Source organism: Neolamprologus multifasciatus, chromosome 2 (assembly GCF_963576455.1).
Source record: "Neolamprologus multifasciatus chromosome 2, fNeoMul1.2, whole genome shotgun sequence".
In the NCBI taxonomy this organism is placed as follows: Eukaryota; Metazoa; Chordata; class Actinopteri; order Cichliformes; family Cichlidae; genus Neolamprologus; species Neolamprologus multifasciatus.
In genome coordinates this window covers 25,581,607-25,607,539 of record NC_140440.1, presented here as the reverse complement: position 1 = coordinate 25,607,539, position 25,933 = coordinate 25,581,607, and the positions used below count along the sequence as shown (strand labels likewise).

At 41.8% G+C, this 25,933-nt stretch overlaps 1 protein-coding gene across 2 annotated transcripts in view; it reads right to left on the bottom strand.

Moving 5' to 3' along the window:
• The window catches only part of LOC146524470 (interferon-induced very large GTPase 1-like), a 57,927-nt gene extending 38,978 nt beyond the window's left edge, over positions 1 to 18,949 (bottom strand). Inside the window, exons 1-6 of one of the 2 annotated variants that reach the window (XM_085179630.1) lie at positions 18,748 to 18,949; positions 12,500 to 12,537; positions 8,287 to 8,379; positions 8,116 to 8,147; positions 7,897 to 8,005; positions 1,231 to 1,818 (exon numbers count right to left, since the gene is read on the bottom strand). In XM_085179630.1, coding sequence (XP_085035756.1) covers positions 1,231 to 1,818; positions 7,897 to 8,005; positions 8,116 to 8,147; positions 8,287 to 8,350 — 793 coding nt within the window. In that variant the 5' untranslated portion in view covers positions 8,351 to 8,379; positions 12,500 to 12,537; positions 18,748 to 18,949. The remainder of the gene's footprint in view (positions 1 to 1,230; positions 1,819 to 7,896; positions 8,006 to 8,115; positions 8,148 to 8,286; positions 8,380 to 12,499; positions 12,538 to 18,747) is intronic. The other variant, XM_085179620.1, reaches the window with a different exon arrangement.
• Between the last annotated feature and the right edge of the window lie 6,984 nt (positions 18,950 to 25,933).

The window sequence follows — 25,933 nt, the reverse complement described above, 5'->3', positions numbered from 1 at the left end:
GGGGTGAATTGGGTTTAGAAGAAATGTAGAGCTGGGTGTCATCAGCATAACAGTGATGAAAATTTATATTATTTTTTTGGAATATATTTTACGGACAATATATGTTCAGTAATGAATCTTAATAATGACTTTTTCACTGAAGAAGAGGTCCAAATTCAGATAAAACATTTAAAGAATAATAAAAGAGGTGCTTTTATATATTGCAAAAAAGCTTTTGCTTTCACTGAAAGAAGTATATTATGGCAAATGTTAATTGCTGAAGATACAAATGGGAGAATTTATATAGTTGTTTATAATTTATATCAAAATGCTAAGTCACTATTTTAAATTGTTTGATTGTAATATAGAGGTTCAACAGGGTGAAAATTTGACCCCTGTTCTTTGCTCTGGCTGAGAAATTTAGAATGGAAATGAGTTATGATGTTAAGATCTGTCTAAGACTTTGTCCTTCTGTGTGCAGATGATACTGGAGTATTGTCAGAATTAGAAACAGACCTTCGGGAGGCTTCGAGAAAGACATCGTGTTATTGTGTTTCAAATTGGGAAATTCTGTATTACAAATATAGGCTGATTATGTTTATCTGGGAGTCACATATAATTACACAATAAGCAAGCAAATAATGCAGAAAATTGAGATGTTTTATGGGAAATGGGCTCTAAGTATTAAGAGAGAGCTGTGCAGGAAATAAATGCAAAAATGAGAGGGAGTTCAGATCGATGCTTTTTTTTAGATTCTGGCATTTCTGGCAAAATGCATTTATATTTAAAAATAGATTCAGGACCTAATGAATCAATATTGCATTATTGAAATTAAAATCAATTTGAATCTACACCTCTGATTTTAATATTGTTTGGACAAGAAAAAAAAACAGCACTCTAGCACAGATCCATCACATGAATCAGATTTTGCCGACAAGGACAGTTAAATTTTTCATGGGTTCAACAATAATAATGCCTGAGTTTATTTTCTGTTTATGCTATTTGTATATGTACAGCACTGTAAACTCTGGATTGTTTTAAAGTGCTTTATAAATAAAGCTGGTATGGTAAAATATCACAGGAGCTGATTCTAAATTCACTGTTGAGAAATAAGTCACTAAATTCATTATACATAATAAAATTAAGATTCACAGTTCAGTTCATTTTTGTGCTGGCCATGTGAATTTGTTTTAAGAACTGCAGCAGTGCTTGAAAAATTCCTAAAACACTTAAAGACAGACAGATAGATACCTCTTTCATTTCTCTTTAAGTCTTTCCTTTCTTCTTCATGGGATTTGTGCTCCAGGTGTCCTTCCTCCTCTCTATTTTCAGCACACACCAGTCCACTGCAGCTTTGGGGATCATTTTCAGAGACCATGACATTTATTTTTTCTAACAAATCGGCTACCTCTTTTTCATTCATCATACTTCTGTTACATGTGTGGTATCTTTTTTCATTGAAATCTATGTTAGTTTTCAGCTCTTTTAATGCACTTTCACATGTTTCACCTGTTTCATGAGTCACCACTGTCATTAAATAAGAAAGTGCTCCTCTGCCAAAAGTTCTCTCTAGCCACTGCACTCCTGAGCTGTACTGGCTGCTATGCAGAGTGTTGGGTAATAGAAAGACAAAGGCACGAAATCCCTGATTTAAAGGGATTTCCTTTGTTTGTAGACGGAGCATGTTAATGACACAAATGTGCCGACCACACAGATTATAGAGGTTTGGTGAAAACGGATCCACATTTGTTTGCTCGTCATGGTCAAGGAAAATGTTCTTTGGTCCGATCTCAATGGAAGCTGGATCACCAATTAGTACAAGTGTGCCATCAGGAGTCACTGTAGAAAAAGAACAATATTAGCATGTCACAATACAGACATCATTGAAACCACAGTCTGAATAATTATTTTTAATGACAGTAATTGGATATAAGAAGAAATTAAAGTAATTTTTATGTAGGAGCCATAATTAAATGTATTGAATTTTTTGATGATCACTGGGTTTTATTTGTTTGATTGCTATGGTGGTGTGTAATGGGAGTCACGTGGGTGCTAGCGGTGACATTAAGAGGGCGTTGTCAGTCTGTCATTCACTGGTTTTGATTTTGACAGAGAGGAGGGCTGGTAGCCGTAGTTTTTGTTGACCGCTGCACAACATGTTTCGCCTTGTTACATTAGATCCTGTGACGTTGTAAGAGTCCAAATCGCAAGATGATCACATTACTCTGTAAACTCTCAAAGCACTTTAATAAATAAGCAAACAATTCCACCTCTTGCATTATTGCGTAAAGTTGACAGCGCATCAGGCAAATAGGCAGGCTCCATCCCCGGCCTCTAGCGACTGTGGAAGTCGCTACATTTTATGTTTTTTTTTGTTTGGTTTTTTTGTGTCCCGTTTGGATCTTTAGCCATCAGAATTGTTGTCTTAAGGCCAAGAAAGATGCCAAGCGGATTTATTTTACCAAGTGGATCATCTTGGCCTTGCTATGATGATCCATTTTATGGATCATGATTTATTTTATTTTCGGTTGCTACAAACGGGACAGACATGACTGGGGGATAGGACAGGGAGAAAGAATGAAAGAAAGAGAGGGAGAGAAAGAAAACCAGAGGGGAGAAGAGACGGTGAGAAAGGGGGGAAGAAAGGAAGAAAAACAAACAAAACACCTGGATCACCTGTATGGGGAAAAAAAAAACAGAAGAGAAAGCAAACAAAAAAAGAGCAACATAATAAAAAACAGCACCATCACAATAAACTAGCTAGCAGTAGATAACAGTAGATACTAAATATTAAACAATATTGTGCAGCACGCAAGATAGACAGCGCACAATGTGCTTTGAGGCAGCAGCCAAGAAAGGTGTAGTTCGCGTCTGTGAACACCCGTGTGTACACCTGTGTGCATACCTGTGTGGATCAGCATGCTTGTATTCCAAAGGTTTCTCCATGTAATGATCTGCTAGGGAGTGTGGGGAGCCATAGCCCCGTCCCCCAGGGTATGAAGCAGGTATGGAGGAGATCCAGGCCCCAGATATCCAGACGCCCCAGAATACGAGGACCCGAGGAGGACCACCAAAAGGGGGGGAACCGTGCCACCCTCCTGGGAAGAGCTGAGTAGAGCCCCAAACGAGAGGTCACCCAGCAGCTACGGAGAAGAGGCCAGAGGGGGTTGCAGTGGCGTGCCCGCGGGCTCTGCCGGCAGCCAGCTGTGCCAGAGAGGACCGAGCTTCAGGCCCAGAGGCCAGAGGGCATCCCATCCCCAAGAAGGGGCCCAGCCGGGCCACAGGCGCCAGGCCCCGCCAATCGGCCACCAGGAGTGAGCCAGTACATACATGAGCGCCCAGCCCCAGTTGACGAGGACCACCAACACACCAACGTCTGAGGGCATCAGCCACCGGCAGTGTCATGGTCGGACGGTCCTTCCCGGGGGCGACCTGCCTGTGTGTGTGTGTGTGTGTGTTTCTCTCTCTCTCTCCTCCTCCCCTACCCAGTGGCTGACACACCTGCACCTAATTTGCCACCCAGCTGTCACTGATCATCCTTCGTTGTGGGCTGAGGTATTTAACTGTGTGTCCAGATGGCAGTCGACGCTGGATTGTACTGGAAGCTTGGTAGTGAAGTGTTTGTTGACTTGTAGCTTAGCCTTAGCCGGCTAGCCCCCTCACTTGGTGTTTTTGCTCATTTGTAGGAGGAAAAGATACAGAGCTGGAGGTTGAAGAGAAGGAGCCCGTGGGAGCCCGCACCCATTCTTGTGATGCACTAATAGACTCGGGAGCTGAACAAAGTTTTTTGGATGAGGCTTTGGCCCACAAGATGGGTTTGCCTGTTGTTCCTCTCCCTGAAACGCTCAAGGTGTCAGCGCTTAATGGCAGGCCTTTAGCTGCTGTCACTCACCGCACTCAAGAAATACCACTCACTCTCTCTGGCAATCACACTGAACAGATGTTCCTGTTTCTCTTCAAGGCACCTGACACACCCTTAGTTTTGGGATTCCCCTGGCTCCAGCGACACAATCCACAGATTGATTGGGCCAAGGAATGTATCGTGGGGTGGAGCACCCATTGCCATGAGCAGTGTTTACGCTCTGCAGTGCCGGGTTGCATGTCAGACGACCCTGCGGGGCCGCCCACTCGCCCCGATTTGTCAACCGTGCCCACCGAATATCATGATCTAGGTCGAGTCTTTAGCAAAGACGGGGCCCAATCGCTGCCCCCCCACCGTCCGTACGACTGCGGGATTGATTTGCTCCCAGGCGCCCCCTTGCCCACTAGCCGACTCTACAGTATCTCGAAACCTGAGCGCGAGTCTATGGAGCGCTACATTACCGACTCCCTGGCAGCAGGTATCATCCGTCCCTCCACCTCTCCCTTGGGTGCAGGCTTCTTTTTTTGTTGAAAAGAAAGACACGACCCTGCGCCCCTGCATTGACAATCGGGGACTGAACAAGATCACTATCAAAAACAAATATCCTCTACCTCTGCTCGCCTCAGCTTTTGAACTCCTTCAAGGAGCCACCCATTTCACCAAACTTGATCTCCGCAATGCTTATCACCTGGTCCGCATCCGCGAGGGGGACGAGTGGAAGACGGCCTTCAACACCCATCTGGGCTACTTCGAGTACCTGGTAATGCTGTTCGGACTCACTAACGCCCCTGCCGTTTTCCAAGCCCTGGTAAATGACGTTCTACGAGATTTTTTGAACCACTTCGTGTTTGTTTACCTTGACGACATTCTGATTTTCTCCAGATCCAGAGCTGAGCATGTTAAGCACGTGAGACTGGTGTTGCGCCGCCTGCTGGAGAATCGGCTGTTTTGTAAAGCGGAGAAGTGTGAGTTTCATGCCTCAACTGTCTCTTTTCTGGGTTTCATCATTGAACAGGGCCGGTTGCGAGCAGACCCGGCTAAGGTCAAAGCTGTGTTGGAGTGGCCTGTGCCCGGCACCCGGAGGAAGTTGCAAAGTTTTCTGGGATTCAGCAACTTCTACAGACGTTTCATCCGGGACTTCAGTAAGGTAGCACTGCCTCTCACACAACTTACATCACCCAAACAGCCGTACCTGTGGTCTCCAGCAGCTCAGCAAGCATTCGACCGTCTCAAGAGTCTGTTTGCCTTGGCCCCCATCCTGGCCCAGGCTGACCTCGCCCTGCCGTTCGTGGTGGAAGTGGACGCTTCTGATTCGGGAGTTGGGGCAGTTCTCTCTCAGCGCAAGGAAGGTAAACTACACCCCTGTGCCTTTTTCTCCCGTCGGCTCACTCATGCTGAAAGGAATTACAACGTGGGCGACCGGGAGCTTCTTGCCATCAAGTTGGCGCTGGAGGAGTGGCGGCACTGGTTGGAGGGGAGCGAACATCCTGTTATCGTGTGGACCGACCACAAGAACCTCGCCTACCTCCAAGCGGCTAAGCGCCTGAACGCCCGACAGGCCAGGTGGGCATTGTTTTTTGCACGGTTTAACCTAACCATTACCTACAGGCCCGGGTCCCGGAATACAAAACCAGACGCCTTGTCACGCCAGTTCGCGCCAGACGCGGACCCCGAGGAGAAGGAGAGGCCCATTCTGCCGGCCTCATGCATTGTGGGGACCCTCACCTGGGAGATAGAAAGGGTGGTCCGAGATGCTCAGCGACAAGATCCCGACCCCGGCACCGGTCCAGCAGGTAGATTGTACGTTCCCTCAGCGGTCAGGGGTAAGGTCATCCACTGGGCACACACCGCACGGTTTACCTGCCATCCGGGCAGGAACCGTACTGTCACCTTTTTACAAAGACTGTTTTGGTGGCCCTCTCTCTCTCAGGACGTCCGGGAGTATGTGGCCGCATGTCCTGTGTGCGCCCGAAATAAGACGTCCAACTCCCCTCCATCGGGACTCCTCAGACCACTGCCTGTCCCCAGACGGCCGTGGTCGCACATCGCTCTGGACTTCATCACTGGCCTCCCTCCGTCCTCTGGTAAAACTGTTATACTCACCATCATTGACCGTTTTTCTAAGGCTGCCCATTTTGTTGCCCTTACCAAACTTCCCACCGCTCTAGAGACTGCCCAGCTCTTGACCCAGCATGTTTTCCGCCTTCACGGCATTCCTCTGGACATTGTTTCTGACCGTGGACCCCAGTTCACCTCTCGGGTGTGGAAGATGTTTTGTACCGAGCTGGGGGTCCAGGTCAGCCTGTCTTCTGGTTTCCACCTGCAGACTAATGGGCAGACTGAGCGAGCGAACCAGGAGCTGGAGGTCATGCGGCCCTACTGCGTACGAGTGCACAAAACAAGAGACTGGCTGACCGCCGCCGCATCCCTACACCGGCCTATCGGGTGGGCCAGCAGGTATGGCTTTCCTCTAGGAACATCACTCTGTGGACTGAGTCCAAGAAGCTGGCCCCCCGGTTCCTTGGACCCTTTTCTGTGCAAGCCGTCCTGAATCCAGTGACTGTCCGACTGGCCCTCCCGCGCAACATGAAGGTACACAACGTGTTTCATGTTTCTCAAATTAGGCCGGTCCGGACCAGCCCATTGTGCCCGCCTCCCGGGCCCCCGCCACCCGCCCGGGATATCGCTGGCGCTCCGGCGTACTCCATTACTCGCATAATGGACGCCAGGCGCCGCGGTAGGGGCTTCCAGTTTTTGGTGGATTGGGAGGGGTACGGTCCGGAAGAGCGTTCCTGGGTGCCGCGGTCTGCAATTCTCGATCACGGTATGGTGAGAGAGTTCCGCCGTCGGCACCCTGACAGGTTTCGTAGGTCGCCCGGTGGCTCCCGTTAGAGGGGGGGTACTGTCATGGTCGGACGGTCCTTCCCGGGGGCGACCTGCCTGTGTGTGTGTGTGTGTGTGTGTGTTTCTCTCTCTCTCTCCTCCTCCCCTACCCAGTGGCTGACACACCTGCACCTAATTTGCCACCCAGCTGTCACTGATCATCCTTCGTTGTGAGCTGAGGTATTTAACTGTGTGTCCAGATGGCAGTCGACGCTGGATTGTACTGGAAGCTTGGTAGTGAAGTGTTTGTTGACTTGTAGCTTAGCCTTAGCCGGCTAGCCCCCTCACTTGGTGTTTTTGCTCATTTGTAGGAGGAAAAGATACAGAGCTGGAGGTTGAAGAGAAGGAGCCCGTGGGGTTAAGCTATTGGAGGAGAACACACACTTGGATGTCACTTTGGGAACTCACCTGCGCACCACTGGGAGTTTGGAGAAGATCACCGTTGGACTTTGCACTTCACTTTGTGTTTTGAAACTGTTTTTTGGGCACTGTAAATAAACGCACTGTGTACTTTGCACCCAGAGCTCCGCGACTGAGTCTGCATTTTTCCATTATCCGTGACAGGCAGGGAGTGTGGTGAGGGGAGATAGGCCTCCGTACTTTGGAGGGCCTGAGATGTACCCAGAGAGGTTGAGTCTAAGACCCAACCTGACATATAGACACAGACGAACAGGCGCACGCGGACACAAACGTGCATTCCCACCCCATATGCACACCCAAATACTCGGCACTTACCCAACGTGTAGACAGATACTGCACAGACAGTCGCACTCCCCAAACATACTCCATATCCCAGGTCCAGGTACCCCCGCCCCCAGAGGGGCAAGCCGCACCTAAACCCAGGAGATGTAACCCTTCTCTCTGGGGTGGAGGCAAGCGGACCACCTCCTTATCTGCAGTAGCAGGGAGGTGGTCCCGCATCCCAGACCCCAATCTGATGGCCAGCACCTCCTCCCAGCCCCCCTAGCCCTGCCAGGGGCTAAAAAAAAACATTTTATTTTTTTAGTTTATGCCTGTAGAAATTCTTAAAGGTATCAGATTTCTGTCCTTCAGCTTCTCACCATCTTCTGCAAACTGGTGTTTTCTAGTAATTTAATGATTTTTCCACACAGGTTAAACTTAAAACACACACATTCTAAAATGTTAAGTCAGTTTTTCCATTTTCTTATTACCTCTGTCAATGGTTTCAGATGGTTCAGATGCGTTTTCAGACTCTCCTCCTGTACTTTGATTGATATTCTCTGAAGGTTGAGTTTCACCAGATTTATTTACTGGACCAGACTAAGAAAACAAGTGATTTTTATATAACATACATGCTCACATTGTTTTCTTTAAAAAATAAATAAATAAATAACCAGTAGAAACCAAATACAATTCACAATTGTATTTACCATTGCTGTAGTTTCATCTACCGTCAGCTCATCTAAAAAAGAAAAGAAAAGAAAAAAACAACAAACACACACAAAAAAAACAAACAAATGTACCAGATCAGTATACAAACAATGCTTGGTGTGCTAACCATATTTAAATCATAAATATTTACGTTTTTGGTTTCAGCTGACCTTTTTTCAATGATTTGATCTCTTCTCTTCCTCCTGCTCCTGCTGCATTATCGTGATCCTCCATGTCATCAGCTTCTCATCTTCACTGTAGGTCTGTGTATCAGAGACAGAAAATACAAAAGTATTTTTCCCTTGTGGAATGAAGGAAACTGTACCCACTGACACTTTGAGTTTCTTTACAATTTCTCTGCAGGATAGGCCTACACTTAATTGTGATGGCCTGTCTCTCTTGCAATTTTAAATGCCTTTTTTTTTTTTAAATTCTCATCACAGTGTGACTTTTAAAACCACTTCTGTTTGTGGAGGGAGTGGTATTAAGTAATGAAGAAATGTTTGGACACCTGTAGGAATTTGTAGCACCAACTTTGTAGGTTTGATCAACCTCCATTGCTGCAGAACAGCTTTAAGTTGTTCACACAATTTTTTTTCCTTTAAAATGCCTTTTTGTATCATTTTGTAAATTATGTATAATTGTATAATAATTGTATAATTATTTACAATGTAAATTATTTTTCCATTTTCATAAAAAATTTATACTGAAAATTTGAGATGCAAATTAGTTCTGTTAAGGTTCTTTTCTTTGTTGGCATAAACTTTAACCACAATACAATCACACTGCCAATGTATTCATCAGAATGTAAATGTATACAGTTAAGAGAAAAGAATTGTGGGTAATTCTCAGAGTAATGGAGGATTCAAGTAAAGGGCTCATGCTGGTTGTCCATGAGAATTAATCATTCTACTTTGTTGCCCTTTGTCATAAATGCAGATGCTGAATAAAAGGGGCTGTTGCTACAAAACTGATCCAATCCCAACCCGAACCTGAGACGACATTACACAGACATCACACAAACAACCAGAAAAAGTAGTTTGTGACAAGCTCCAGCCACTGATATAACAAGACACTAGTAATAAAATAGCATATTTTATTTTACACAGCAGCTGTACCAAGGTGAGAAAACTGATAGGAAGATGACTTCACAGTGAACCATGGTATAAGTAACAACCAGAATAGATTTAATTTCACTGAAAATTTATTACATCTGGGTGTATAACAGTACAGCAAACATACAAACAGGTGTTTGTTAAAGGAACCACCATGATGTGTCTCAGTAAATTGCTGCAACAGAATGTCGAGGCAGAGCAGTTTCAGTGCTCCTTGACAGTAAAGCTGGAGATTGATGGGTCTGTCCAGACACAAACCTATTGCTGGAACAGCCGAGGCAATTTACTGCAACTAGCAAAAGCAAGACGCAAGTCACCAGAGCTCTTTGTGTGATCTTGTGCACGAGGGAGGTGACCGAGATGAGTGCTGTTCCTGCTGCTCGAACCCCAGTCACTCTCAGTCAGCTCCCCCGTAGCACTGCTCTTTATTATGGTTACATGAATATGCATAGGTTCATTAACATGTGACATCTTAAACAGGCATATATGTGAACAAAGAGTACCGTCTGTGTGTACGTGTAGGTATGCATGTGTGTGTGTGGGTGTGTATACATGTGTACATGGATGTGTGTGTGTGTGTGTGTATGTGGGTCAAAATATGACCCTGCGAACAACTCCCCAAAGCTGGTGCTAGGAGCCCAGCAGACCACCTAAACAAAAGGCACTTATACGTAAACAGATACAGAGTAGGTGTCCTCCTATACTATAAATCAGAAAGAGAAAGTACGACCTCTCTCATGACCTTAGGATATGTGTGTATGCCAGAGCACTCTGGAACGCACACAGAGTCTTTGCAGACTACTAAGGATGAGACATTCTATCAATATGCAATTGATTATATATCTCTAAGCATTACCGATTATATGTTTCTAAGCATAAATGACAATCCAACAATATAAATCTGACAGAGATCACTGTGTAATATATTGACTCAGAAATTCTCGTTGGTGCTGAGATCTGGTTATACCTTATGATTTGTAGCATTTATCTTCTCTTCATGCTAAATGTTAAATGTTGTTGAGGGTAAAAAGATGATCATTCAGAAAAACTTTATACTATTGTTAAGAAATAGAGAGATATTTTTTAATGCGTATCTGCTCATTAGATTGTTTTATGTAGAAAAGAAGGCCAGCTTTGAGACTAGGTCACAGGCTGACAGGTTTTTTGTAGAGTATAAGCAACAGACAGAGTGAAACTAAGTTCAGACAGGTTGCCCTAGCAACAAACCTTAGAAAGGGGAAGTTATTGCAAGCTGCACAGGAAGTTTTAGTGCACAGGCATATTAATAGATAAGACACAGAAAAGAGGAACTTTGCCATATAAGGAATGTTGGTATCGAAACTGTGTGACGTGTAAAGTACCAAAATAATACCTATGAGAGACACAGTTTATGATTCTGATGTTAGAGATCCTGCAACTGGCGTTTGGGCTGTGCAGGGGTCTCTCTCTTCTGGAAGATGATTGAATAAAAAGAAATATAAATGTTTTAACACACTATGAGTCGGTTTTCTCTGTTCTATCATGGGGACAAAAGAATCGGGGTTAATATTTGGTGTTTCCGCACAGTTCTCCTTGCAACAGAGAGAACAAATGTGGCCAAAGGTTGGATCTGATATGAGGCGAACAGAAGACTGGTCTAAAAAGATTTAAAGGTAGGCACAAACCTGTTCAGAGAAAAAGCAAATCTGCGCAGATTGGATGAATTCTAAATTATCTGTTCGCTGAGTTGATGATCTTAACTATTAAATTGGCTCAGTAGTGGTAAAACTAAAGTGTTGAGAATAAAGTAAAACTTTGAAGTAATGATAATGAAACTTGGAGAATGACAGTACTGAGTTAAAAGGGACATGGAGTTTCATGGTAAAAGAGAAAAAGGAGTAATGTGTGTTTAGGATGTTAGGTAATTGGTCATTTTTATGGGTTTGAGTCCCTATTGATCATAAGGTTGGACCTGCATCAGTCAAATAGTTCTGGTGGACTTTTGGTTGTTGTTTCAAATTATTATAAAGTATCCTAGGACAGAAGTTTGACTTCTAAGAAGTGCATAAGCTTCGAGGTGGAGACCTCCCGCTTTTTACAGATGTGTAAAAAGACCCTCCGGCGTGAGGAATTACTCCAGGTGGCACCTGCCAAGATTTGGGGCCTTGGTCTAAAATAGCCAGTGATTGGATCACTTTGCCGTTTGGAATGGTATCTGCACTTTTTTGGGCAGCAAAGGTTGGACCTTGGCCGTTGGATGTTTTTAAAATTAAAATAGGGTGTTTAGAAATTGGGCCAGGCACAGTTTGGAACTGATACTGGTTAACTGATCACAAAAAGGTTGGACCTTAGCGTTGGACGCTTGTTAAATTTGTCAAAATTGTGTATGATTTTGTGTTGAGTATGTCAAGGATCCCTGTGTTTGTTGTAATGACTATGAGATATCTTTGTAATATAAAATAAGTATTTTTGGCAATTAAAATAACTTTGCAATTTAACAGTGATTTAAAGGCTGAAAGGATGCTGAGAGTGTGTGTTGAAATGACAATATGCATGCTGTGAAATGCTTTCAATGATTGCTGATTATATAGATATACTTTTGTGAACCTTGCTGAATTTGTGGGTTTTCCGATGCTGGCTTATGCATATTAGAACAAAATAAATAAAGTTTGGATTTGTCTTAGTGAAGGTTGATAAACTGATTTGTTTTTGGGCCTATAGTGGGTGAACTGTGCAAACTGCAGAGGTTGTGGCCTAAAAACCTGAGGCATTAAAGTCAAAAATATCTCTGTTTGAATAGAAAGTTCAACCAGGCAAGAATTTCAGCAATAAACGCTGGTGTGTTTTTATTTTTTCCATTTTGGTGTGTGATGTGAGAATTATTAGAGGTTTTAATTGTTTTTCTTTCAGTTTAAGGCTGAATAAGCAGTTACTGGGTGCGGTCTACTTCTTCTTTCTGATTCTAAAAAGCATGTTTGATAAAATACTCTTAGGAAAGCGTATTTTGAGTGATTCTAAGTGTGTGAATGTTGTGAGTACTGGATTTGAGTGATTCTGTGTGATTCGTACCAAATAATAAATAAGTAATAATAACACTACGTAGGTTCATAGCAGAGTGCGGGAAAAAGAGGAAGTCTGAGAGAAGAGAGTTGTGTGTGTGTGTCAAATAGGAAGTGAACCAGCAAGTCTAAATATAGCTTGTTAGCTGGTGAGAGACGTTGCAACATGAAAACAGAGGAATTAGAGACTGAATGTCTTAAAAAAAAAGTAATAAAATGATATTAATTACCTGTTTTAGTGTGTTAATACAGGTGGACTCTTCTCAACCTAAAAACATGAGTACAGCAGCAAAAGGATAGATTAACAGAATTGGGACAACAAACAGGCCAGCCTTTGGCTTGAAATTTTACAGCTTCACCTCTCATTCTGTCCCCATCCTAAGAAGAAGGACAGTCAATCTCCTGATGAAGACAGAAGACAGACAGAACACAGTGGACTTGAAGAGTCAACAGCAGGAAAAAGACCTATAACACTGAAGGGTCAAGCAGCAGCATGTATAAATACTACTGATGGAACATGAGCTTTCAATCACAAGCTGGAAACTTGACAAGTGACATGACTGTTTGAAGGCACTTGACGTGATATTTGTCATGCTGGGAGATAACCTACAAGCAAAGACTGAAAAGATCAACAGAGAAGAAACAGAGAAGAAGAAACAGCTGAGTTGGGCCTGTGTTTGCTGGAGATTTGAAGGCTACACAGGACACTGTGAGAAGAGGGACAGGGACCAGTGAGAGGTCAAGCCCGGACGAGTTCGAGTGAGAGAGTACAGGATATAATTGGATTGAAAATGGAGGTTTAACTCATGGGGGCTTAGGATTGTCCACCACATCACAAAAAAAAAAGAAAAGAAAAAGACAGAGAAAGATAAATACATGAACTAACAATTACGTGAATGAATAGAAAACACACATACACAAATTGTTAGATGTGAAATTATTTTTGGAAAGAATCAGAAGTGAGATAGTTTGAATCCACAGCTCAGTGCAAAGAGGCATGAATTAAACCTGATTATAAAATACACATGCAATGAAGAAGCAGCTTACAATCAATTAATATGACCACATAACATAAATGCAATGAAGAACACGTTTACACTTAGGAATGAGAATACTTTTAGCAGACCTGGATCAATTTTCCACATGCAGCAGTCGGAAGAAAGTTATAGGTTAACATCACTGGAAACGTTCAGGCCAAGTTTCTGGTTGAATTGTTCAAAGCGCCATGTGTTACTAAACCTCACCAGCAAGCTCTCACTCCTGGCTAAAGACAATGAATACAGTTATTAATTATTAACATGTTACATGTTAAAGAGCAATAACATGGATGAGAAAAAGAAATCTAAGCTCGAAAGCTCTTTGCCCAAAAATCAAACTTGTAGCATAACATCTCACAGTCCATGTCCACACTGGGGACGCTGCCTGAGAAGAATTCATATCTGAGTGGCAGCTGCTGATCTGGTCTCAATGTCAACTCTCCTGATGTTAAGAAGAAATTCAAATTGGGACACAAACGAACCGGCAGCTCTGACAGCAAGGTGTCTTTGGGTCCTTTCTCCCTGATGGGCCGCTCCAAGCAGAGCAACAGTGAAGTGGAAGACTTAATTCTGGGGATGCTGATTTTGGGTTGCTGACGTTTGCTTTGAGAAAATTTCTGTTTTATTGACTGGGGTTAGAGTATGGTATTACATTATATTGTTGGGAAAATGCCAAATGCTAAAGGGGAATTTTTTTTTGATATAACTCATGTTACCATTAACTGAAGAAACACATGACTGATAACTGTTCTGTTTTAAGTTTTCTTTCTTATAACACAGATTGGATCATAAGTGGGGAAAACTGAGTATGAAATGTGAAGTTCAGGTTAACAGGTTTTGTTTCTAGGAAGTTCCAAGGATGCAGGCTCTGGATGGAGCCAGGAGTTCGAAAAGATTTGACATGATGATTAAATTGATTTCATCTCTTAAACACAGGTTTGCAGGCCCGGAGCAGATATACCTGAGAGGAGGATCGCTGAGGTGTTTTGAGAAATAATATGACTAACGTTTTTTCTTTTGATTTCCTAAGCTCTGGTAAAGCATTTTCAGTTTGTGACACATAAGAGGTGTCAAAAGGGGGAATTTTAGGTTTAATTTGAAATAATGGGTTTTAGGATCATTTTATGACTTGTTGGGTGTTTGATAATTTAAGTACGGTGTTATGCATAAGTGATTCCTTATATGCTTAAGCTTAACTGATTGAAAATGTCTGACTTGGGTTGGATGTATTTTAGTAGAATAAGCGTTTATAATCATTTCATATACACATTGCCTTGTGCTCATAAAGAGTTGTTAAGCACTCAGCCTTAAGAAGGTCATAAGCTTCGTTCAGCATGACTGTCTGAACTGATATATTGCAGGGATGGCGTGGAGTGTAGTGGATGAATGCATAACATGCTTACATACACAAACATCACATAGATTTATTTTTTAGGGTAAAGGTGGAACACATCTTGCTTTATCTTTGCTTAGCAACTAGTGATGTAGAAGGTGTTAAAGATAAGTATGCCATGAATAAGTCAACAGGAAACGTGTGGGGGTGAGATGGTTGAAACAAAAATGTTGCAGATAACGGAAACTTGTCTAATTGTCATTAACTGTAACTTTTGCATATTATGTATCTGCTTGAAGCAAAAAGAGGCGTAAATCCTGATAGACAAAATTTTGGAGTGTGCTTTCTAGCGGAGAGTTATGCTGATATGGGGATGGTGTATATCTTACCCTGGGTGTGTTTAATAAAATTAAAAGTGTTGCTCACACACATAAAGAGCATTGAGATTAAGTAAATTAAGATTAAGTAAAGTTAATATAAAGGATAGAGCCCAGAACATGATATTTTGAACCAACTTTGAATAATTAAGGGAACAATGGATGAACACAGTAGATTATTGAGGTGTAGCAGAGGGAGGTGTTTTGTTTTCTATCCTTTACAGGAGAAGATTCCAGGACCACAGCGGCCACAGGGGTGGTGAGAATCCTGGAAGCCCCAGACCGAATGGAACCAACCAGAGAAAGGGGAACCCCAAAAAGAAGCACAGAGCACAGAGAACCATTGTTCCAGAAAATGTGTTTAGGAGATTAAAAGCTCATAAGACACAGGTTAAATGTGAGCATAAAAGATATGCGCTACCCGTTAAAGGGGGCGAAGAAACCAGGCCTAAATTTTAAAGATGAAACGGGTCAAGTCTATAGAGGATGTTTCCAAAGGTTGACAAAATAATCTAGGACCTTTTACCAGAAAAGCTAATTATATCTTTTTGGAGTTTACAGTGAGCACTGAGGGAAGTCGGGAGTGGTTTTGAACTGGGATTGAAAGAAAATTAAACTGGGTGAAAAGGGGGTAGAGGAAGTAGATTTAGGGCAGCTCACAGCCTGGCGTAAATGCAAGGTGCTGTCTCACAGCTTGATTTATTTGTTTGATTTATTTGTTGTGGATAGAAGTAATTATGACAAAATAATGAGGAAACACTGAAAACATACAACCGGTTGAGGGGACAGATAGGGTTGGGCAATTGAAAGGTTTTGTTTGTTTAGCATAATCTCTTTTGTTATAGTTTAGCTTTTAACATGGAACACGCCTCTCTGGAGCTTCTCTCCTCATGGTACCCCTCCCAAAAACCCATCTCCATAGAGACTGTGTCAGCTCCCAAAAAGACAAAAAAACTAACTAAAAACCAGCAATAAACAACTTAAACATAAAAAAAAAAAATCACAAAGAAAGAAAGATACAGTATCCACATCTGAACCAAAGAGTAAAACAGTGAAATGTGGATTATTAAATATTAGGTCTCTCTCCTCAAAGTCTCTGTTAGTACATGACTTAATAGTTGATCAACAAATCGATTTACTCTGCCTTACAGAAACCTGGTTGCAGCAGGATGATTATGTCAGTTTAAATGAATCAACACCCCCGAGTCATTCTAACTACCAGAAACCTCGAAGCACAGGCCGAGGGGGCGGTATGTCAGCAATTTTTCACACCAGCCTATTAATTAACGAAAGACCAAGACAGACTTTTAATTCATTTGAAGGCCTGATGCTTAACCTTGTCCACCCCAGCTGTAAAACTCAAAAACCAGTCCTAGTTGTTATCATCTATCATCCACCTGGGCCTTATACAGAGTTTCTGTCTGATTACACAGACTTTTTATCTGATTTAGTGCTCAGCTCAGATAAAATAATTATTGTGGGTGATTTTAACATCCATGTAGATGCTAAAAATGACAGCCTTAACATGGCATTTAATCTGTTATTAACCTGTGTCTCTCTTCCACAGCATGTCTTTCATTCTGTTTTCCTTATCTCACCCCAACCTTATCTCACCCCAACCGCAGCAGATGGCCGCCCCTCCCTAAGCCTGGTTCAGCCGGAAGTTTCTTCCTGTTAAAAGGGAGTTTTTCCTTCCCATTGTCGCCAAAGTGCTTGCTCATAGGGGGTCATATGATTGTTGGGTTTTTCTCTGTACCTATTCAGCGCCTTGAAGCGACTTTTGTTGTGATTTGGCGCTATATAAATAAAATTGAATTGGATTAAATTGAAATAAACTTAATGTGATAAATTAGGGATTAGTTAGAGAAATGAAAAAGGGGGAACTGTTAAGAAATAGAGAGATATTTTTTTAATGCGTATCTGCTCATTAGATTGTTTTATGTAGAAAAGAAGGCCAGCTTTGAGACTAGGTCACAGGCTGACAGGAAACTGCAGGTTTTTTGTACAGTATGAGCAACAGACAGAGTGAAACTAATTTCAGACAGGTTGCCCTGGCAACAAACCTTAGAAAGGGGAAGTTATTGCAAGCTGCACAGGAAGTTTTAGTGCACAGGCATATTAAGAGAAATAATTTCCGATGATTTAGACACAGAAAAGAGGAACTTTGCCATATAAGGAATGTTGGTATCGAAACTGTGTGACGTGTAAAGTACCAAAATAATACCTATGAGAGACACAGTTTATGATTCTAATGTTAGAGATCCTGCAACTGGCGTTTGGGCTGTGCAGGGGTCTCTCTCTTCCGGAAGATGATTGAATAAAAAGAAATATAAATGTTTTAACACACTATGAGTCGGTTTTCTCTGTTCTATCATGGGGACAAAAGAATCGGGGTTAATACTATACTTTAAAAATGACCCCTCCCTGTAAGAGAATAAATGGACCCAAGCCAAGCACTCAGACACTACTTGACAACATCCATAGCACCACCAGACCTCCTCACTTTAGAAATCAAAAGTTCAGTTTTTCCTTTAATTTGTAATCCTTCTTTACAACTCACACACAAACACACATTGCAGAAATTTTAAAAATTTTCAATTTGTAAAATTGAAGCTAGATCAAGAAAAACTGTCAAGGCGGCTTTACCCTCAAATGCCCTGGGTAGATGAGTAAGTGAAATCATCAGAAATTATTTTTCTTTTAACACATAATCACAGTGTAGTGATACATATAAGGATGCTAAAAAGAAAGAAAGTTGCATCTGGTCAGAAGGAAAGAAAAAAACAACCTTGCAAGAGTTGGCCAGATTTGTACCAAATGGTTACACCCTCATGTATGTTGTTTCACAAGACAAGATGAAATGGCTGATTTGTTCCTCTAACTCCCAACAATTTTAATCTCCACATTTTGACTTTTTCTCAAAATAGAATTTTAACTTTTTTTTTTTTTTTTTTTTAAAGAGAGATAATTTATGCCAAGTTTGCTCCTAACAAACTCATCTGCATTGCTGAGAGGCAAATGAAGCTTTGGATATTTGCATGAGTTTCAAGCCAGTGATGTCAAAAGAAAAAGTGAAAGCATAACGGTAGCATCTCACGATTTCCAACACATCATGTGACTTAGAAGAAAGAGATGAGTTTGAGCTTACTAGTAACATCACTCAGAAACTGCCTAGAATGGATTGGGCATTTGTCTCCTACAACGCTGCATTAACTGTAAGATTTTGCATTAATCACATGTTAGAAATCTATGTAGTATTAAGAAAAAGAGTATTAAGAAAAAATATTATTGATCTTTTTGAGAATAAAGTAGAAATTTTGAGATTAAAGTTTGTAACAGAACCACGGCAGACCCGACCATATTTCCATGCTTTCAGCATAATCTTTATTGACACTCATGATTGCTAACTACTCGCACGGCTGCAGCTTTTCAGCTCTGCCAAACACTCCAACAACAACAACCACAACAGTAAGAGCACAGACTTTGAGCCGGTGAGGCGTGATTACGGATTACGGAAGTGCGTCCGCCTTCCTTGTAGCAGCTCCGCAGACAACGTCCCGCCACCCATCGCCCGACTGAGGCCAGGGAGCCATTCGGCCGAACTTGCTAATTGCGGATGCCACTCAGGTGCGTCAACTCCAGCCACAAAATTGAAATATTATTTTGCGAAAAAAAGTCAAAATGACAACAATCGTTGTTTCAAGACAAACTGCCAAGCTGGCTCAACTCACCTTTGCTTTTTTTCGATCTGGTTTTTGTCCACGCAGCTTCCTTTTTATGAACCCTAACAGATGCTGTTTTTTATAGAGAGAAAAGTTATGCTGAGTCTGCTCCTAATAAACCTGTCTGCTTTGGTGAGAGGCAAAAGAAGCTTTGAATCGTTGCATGACTTTCAAGCCATTGATGTCAAAAGGAGAAGTGAAAGTATAACTGGTGTGGTGTGGGTGGAATTTTCTCATGGAATTTTCCATGAGACCCCTAAGTTCTTTTCTTCTTTTTATATTTTTATTGGCAGTTGGCAAAAAAAAAAAAAAAAACCCTCAAAAGTGCATTGCTAGTATGGAGTGAGAACTGGAACGTCGCTCAAAAAAAAGAAGAAGAAGAAGAAGAGAAAACCGTCAAATCCTTCCAAGCAATTTTGCTGTTGGAAGTGATATTTTTTATATTGTCATTTATGCTTAGAAATATATCATCATTTGCATGCTGATAAAAATCATATCCTTATTAGGTCTGAGTGCAGGTCGTATGTCTATGTATGGTAACCTATAGCTAGAAACACACACACACACACACACACACACACACACACACACACACACGATATAGACACTGATGTTGTTCAGATATGCCTGCTTCATGCCCTGGAGGACAGGGCTGTGGCTCCCCACACCCTCTAGCAGATCATTACATGTAGGAACCTTTTAAAAACAAGCGCATTCATGCTCACAGGTGTACACACGGGTGCTCACACACACAAACACCCTTTTTGGCTCCTACCTCAAAGCACACTGTGCGCTGTCCATCTTACATGCTGCACAATAATGTTTAACATTTAGTATTTACTGTTATATTCACATAGATCATTATGATGTTGTTTATTCTATTGCTCTCAACAGGTGATCCAGGTGATTGATATATGTATTTTTTGTCTGCTTATTTTGTTGGTTTTTGTTTTTTGCCCTTTATCCCCGTCCCTCTTCTCCGCTGTTTTTTTCTCCCTGTTTTTTTTCTCCCTCTTTCTTTCTCCCCTTTTTTTTCCTCATTCAAGTCTGTCCCGTATCTAGCAAGGGAAAAGAAAAAATAAAATAAACAATAAAAGGTGAATCAAATAGACCATTACGGCAAGGCTGGGATGGTCCATTTGGTAAAGTAAATCCATTGGGCGTCTTTCTACTGTTACAATTAACAGTAACAGTATTGTAGAAATTTTCACCGAAACAATAACGTGGCGCACACTGTGATGTCAAAAAAGGCGCACATCTTTGACGCTGCGTTTTCTGCGTTTTTCTCGTCCACACGTAAATGCAAAAACGGAGTTTTAGAAAATATCCACCCTGGCCGGAGTTTTTAGAAATCTCCGTTTTCAGTGACCGAAAACGCGGTTTACGTGTGGACGAAAGGTGCAAACGCATAGAAAAATCTGCGTTTTCAAAAATACCCGGGTACGTGTGGACATAGCCTAATTCTGATCGCAAAAGAGCCAAACGGGACAGGCACAAAAAAAAAAGACTTCCCTCGCGAGCCACAAAGACAAAGAGCTCTGTCTTGTTTTGTTTTGTCATGCAGTTTGGGCTTGTGTTCCAGCAGGGTTTGTGCCTAGATAAACCCAACATTTTCCTCTTTTAAAAACTGAAATAAGGCGTGATAACGTTTACTTCCAGATTCCTTTTGCAATAAATCAATAAGATCCCGTTTCATTTTTATATCACTGAGGTTTTGGATAAATTGTCTCCTCTCCCCAGATATCCAAACTATATCATGACCAGCAGCTTTTACAGCTGTGGCTCAAGAAAACATCAGCTTTAATATTACTAGAAAGTAACATTAAAGAAATTATAAAACAAGCGTATCAAGTTAAACGTGCTGCTGTTGTTTAGTGCGGCATCCGCTGGTTTCCTCTTTCTGGCGCAAAGTGGGAGATAAACAAACAAGAGAGAGCTGATCAGCTGATCATTGTTTAGTTTCATGGTTGAAGTAGCAATGAGAGAGGGAGGGGGAGAGAAGAAGAGGCAGATAACAGCGTAAAGACAGAATAACTTTGTGTCTTTTTTCATTGTAGCGCGACAAATCGTGTTCCCTTTCACCTCAATGCTATTTTCTTCAGTTTCTCTGTAATAAGATTGCTTTCAGAGCCGTTACCCAATCAAGGGGGAGGGTGCATCCGACCTCCTCCTTGGCTGTAATTGGTCCAGCCCAGAGTCGATCATGACCAATTGGCCAACCCACCACCTTTTATTGTTTATACCATTACAAAAAAAGAGAGAGAGAAAAACATTGGCCCAATCACCATCGACCCACCGGGCAGTCCAGCTTTGTGGGTGGGTGATAATTCTTGATGTCAAAGTTCAGAGGAGAACAGGCAGACTGCTTCAAGCTGATAGGAAGGCTCAACTCAAACCATTTAACTCAACAACCATTCGTTACAATGAAGTAGAACATCTCTGAATGCACAACACTTCCAACTGTGTAGCAGATGGGCTACGGCAGGAGAAGACCGCACCAGGTCCTACTCGTTTCAGCTAAGAACTGGAAACTGAGACTGCAGGTGACACAGGCTCACCAAAATTCAACAACAGAAGATTGGAAAATTGTTGCCTGTTCTTCATATTCTATAAAATAATATGTTTTTAGTTGCTGTCTTGTGAGGCCCATATTTAATAAACTGGATTTACAAAAGTATTTCAGCTGAGCCCATGATAATGCAGAATAACATTGGTAAGGGATTTTTCAGTTGAATGAATACTTTTAATTTTGAAAATTTAAATTGGATTTTTAATGCATTTTTAAAATTGCGCAGTTTATTTGTAGTATAATATAGTATTGTAAGTACTTTCATAAAGCATCTACCGTAAACAATTCCTCATCACTCCTCATTGTCATTTAGTGGTTAAAGGATCGTCATGATAGTGAGACATTGCTAATGAAGCTGTAAAACTTGGGAAGGCCACATAAGAGTACAAATCTGTGATTTAGTTATAAAATAGCATATTTTATTGTACCTGGTGTACCAGGAAACTGAAAGTGATATTGCTGCAGGGTGAACTACAGTATAATTCTTACCTAGAATTAATCTCACTGGATCTCCTGAGTATGGGTGTGTAACTGTAAAATACAGACAAGGAAAAGCCAACAGGACGTGTCCTAGTAAAGTGCTGCAAAACTATGTGCTGGCATAACAACTTCAGTGCTCCTTGTTAGTGAATCTCAAGATCACTGTCTAATACAGGGGTCTCAAAATCACAGTCTGGGGGCCACTTCCGGCCCACATCACCCCTATTTGCAGCCCGTATATTGACGTGAAAAAATATAATGCATTTTGGCCCTTGAAGTTACTTTTCTTTGTTAGGGAGGATTTTTTTTATTGTTCAGTGCAATGTTAAAATAAGTTCTTTAAAAGGCAAAAAAATTATTTAATACAAAGGCAATATGAGCGGAGAGCACAAACGTGTCGAGGGATTGGCTGTGTTAGCTCAGTGAGAGAGTTACTTGTAAAGAAAACAATTTTCACTAGCAGTCAAAAACTAATGTGTACACTTATGTCTGCATTTTTATTTTGTTAAGTAGAAGCAAAATTAAAAGTGCTGGCACGTGTCTGGCCATAAAGAGAGTACCAATTTGTTTTTTGGTAGTGAATGAAAGGCTTCAGTTAGTTAAGAGTGAGAAAAAAATGTGTTCACATTTGCAGTTTTTTCTTGCTATACAATATTTGAAATTAAAAAAAAAAACCACTACATTTTCTGAAATATTTGTGGATGTTTTCTTGTTTGTTTGTTTCTTGTACTACTTAAACACTAAAGTGGGTTTCACATGAGATGTCAGTGCCAGCAGTGGCACTGTCATCTTACATTATTTTCACCCTCTTCACTGTAAATGTTAAATTCACCTTGAAGAGGTGATTGATCAGGAAAAAAACGTACACTACTTTAAAATTATGGTTCCCTCTAAAAGGATAAAGTCAAGCACCCAGACCCTCACTTTAGGCATCAAAAGTTACATTTTTCCTTTAATACTGAAGACTCACAGATTTTACTAGGTCTTTACATACACACACACACACACACACACACACACACACACACACTGTGCATTATTCACATGTCATTGCTTGGATTTGAAAAAAACTTTCTCCATTGTCAATAGATGGACAAGGAGAGAGCTCGAGAAAGCTGGTTTGCATTGTCTGCTCACGTGAGGTAGCAAGAAGCACAACCCAGCATACCTGAAGATGTTTATTACACGGAGTCTTCTTAATATTTTTATCTGTTTTATTAATGATTTAATTAAAATGTTTTGACGGACTTGACCCACATTTCCAATTTATTAGAATGAACTTCTGTTTGGCATTTCTTTGGGTTTTCCTTCACAGTGTTACATCTGAGTACTTAGAAACCCTTACAGCTGAGTAATGTGTGAGCAGATGCAATTAATTTTTAGTCTGTCTTCATTCAGTCTTACTGAGATTGACTATTTTTCCTTGCTGAGCAGTCTCGCTGTAATATGGAAGTTTGATTTGTGGTGGAGCTGTAATCTGCAAATACAGTCTGCATCTCCACCTGTTCATTTATTTTTGAGGCTGTTCATTGGTTTCCTTGAGTGCCTTGCAAAAGGTGCTTACACCTCTGGTGCGGTGGTTATGTTATTCATACTACACACAGGTACTCTCTAGTATAATATGTATATGCAGTGTTTCATTTTACAGTATACTGCAATGATTGTCCTTCAAGGTAATTTGAACCATCAGACACTTAATACCCTTTGAATTGTTTTTCTGCGCCAGTTTGAGGTTTGAACATTTCCAGTTTAGAAATATCTCTATTTATAGAAGGAAAACCAAACTAAAATCAGGCTTTATTTGACAAGCCTATGCTGGCATCCATGAAAGAGTGAAATTTAGATGCAGACACTCTCCCATGATGCCAGTGATTTTACTTGGAGCCCCTGTTGGTAATGACACATGCGGTTTTTCAAACCTTAGCTCATGATTAATAGTAGGTAGGTCAGCTACCACCTCCATAGAGAACAACATCCATTAGGGTTTAAGTAGCTGGGACTCTTCACCTTTTTGTTTTTCAAGCTGAACAAACCTCTTGGATGAGAAGTGAAATGTTTTAAAGGAGTCCAGCTGCCTCTCTTAAGACAAGCATGACCTGATTGACTAGTAACCTACACAGACATGGAGTCAGCATGTCTTGTAGATTTCAAACGACATGCAGATAATATAAAGACTGTATCCAGTCTTTGTTTATCTTGGGTCTGTGCTTGTGTCCTTCCTGGCAGCTAGAACAGTTCATTTTACCTGAGATTGACTGCTTAAAGCAGATATGATAAAACACTAAATGGATCCAGGCAATCAAGATTTGAGACTTGCAACATAAGAAAATATATTTTTCAGAAGCTGACCACACTGCAGCTGTCAGCCAGCAACCAGGACAGCGAGCCGGGCGAGCTCATCTACCGCGTCACCAAACAGACGAGCCTGGGACACCTCGAACATGCTGCCAGTCCAGGTAGACCAGACCTATATGTCAGCGTTTTTAGAAAGGACGCAAAAGTAAAGATGAAAGCCAAACTAAACCAAACCAAACTTTTCCCACCGCTTTGTGAGTAGTTGGCATCCAACATGCAAACTGCAGATGACTATGGCAATCTGACTGCAACCAAAGCAATCACAATTATGTTTTTGGTGCAGCAGACCCTGATTTCACCTGGCAACCACCACAAACCAGTGGATTTACCCCCAAAGTTGCCAGGGGTGTGCAGCGCTGTGGTCCATTGATCACCTCTCCAGTTTGAGCCTGTCCAAAGACATGCTTGTCAATTGGTGATTCTAAAGTGCCTGTTGGTGTGATGGAAGTATTTAAAAAAGTGACGACAGGGTGTGGGGACAGGAGCTGAGCCGAGGAAGCATTCATGCATCAAATACCAAGAGAGTCAGGGGAACACCGGGGAGGACAACAACAAAACAAAAACAGGGAGCTAAGAACTTCACTACTGTATGTTTTTAATGTTTTTGTCACTTTTTACGGAATCAAACTCAAAGTAAGCTTCAAACCCTGCATGGTCGTACTCTCTCCTGCACTCCATATTATCCTTTGTTGATCTACACACGTCTGTTGCTGCCACGGACGTCGCACGCTCGTACGTGACACTCTCACGAAGAAAATGACGAGGATTAGTGACAGGGGATTTCTAAGAATCACCCTGCAGTTCTTCAGCTGAGACACCTGAGTTAGAAAACACAAACACTGCAGTTGTCTTTACTCTCGAGGACGGTCACAGAGCGCTCGTACAGGATACACTCACAGACTCGCGCTGTGTCACTGTCTGCGTTCTTTATTTATACAAGCTTGTGTCTGTGTGTATTTGTGTACAAAGATAACAGAGTTACTCTAAGAACTCAGAGCTGAGGTTCCCCATTTCTAAGTCTGTATGTTCTTAGAAAAGAGGAAGCTGTTAGTTGTTTATCAAACAAGAGTTCATGTCAAAAGTCACGCAGACATTTGCTTAGTGATCAATAAAAGAACACATTTCATGAAGCTGATCACACTATATACAATTTTCTCCTGACAATTAGTAACGCTGTAATGTAGCCTGCTTACGGGAAAGTAACAGTAATCTAATTACCTTTTTTGCAATAGTAATCCCTTACTTTACTCGTTACTTGAAAAAAGAAATCAGACTATGCGGTGTTGCCCATCTCTGGTCCACATACAGAAAGTATCATAGAAAGATTTAAGGTATCGTGCCACATTTGACCTCTGAACTCTTGTTCATGGTTAGGAAATTAAGAGTCAAATGGTAAATGGCCTGTATTTGCATAGCGCTTTTACTAGTCCCCCCTGGGGACCCCAAAGCGCTTTACACACCCAGTCATCCACCCATTCACACACACATTCACACACTGGTGGAGGCAAGCTACAGTTGTAGACACAGCTGCCCAGGGGCAGACTGACAGAAGCGAGGCTGCCATATCGCGCCATCGGCCCTTCTGGCCAACACCAGTAGGCGGCAGGTGAGGTGTCTCGCCCAAGGACACAACGACCGAGACTGTCCGAGCCGGGGCTCGAACCGGCAACCTTCCGATTACAAGACGAACTCTTGAGCCACAATCGCCCCAAAAGTGAAAGTCAAAGTGAAAGACAAATTTGAAACTTTGTTACTTATTACCGTTGTTTGGAATAGATAGGAATATAGGAA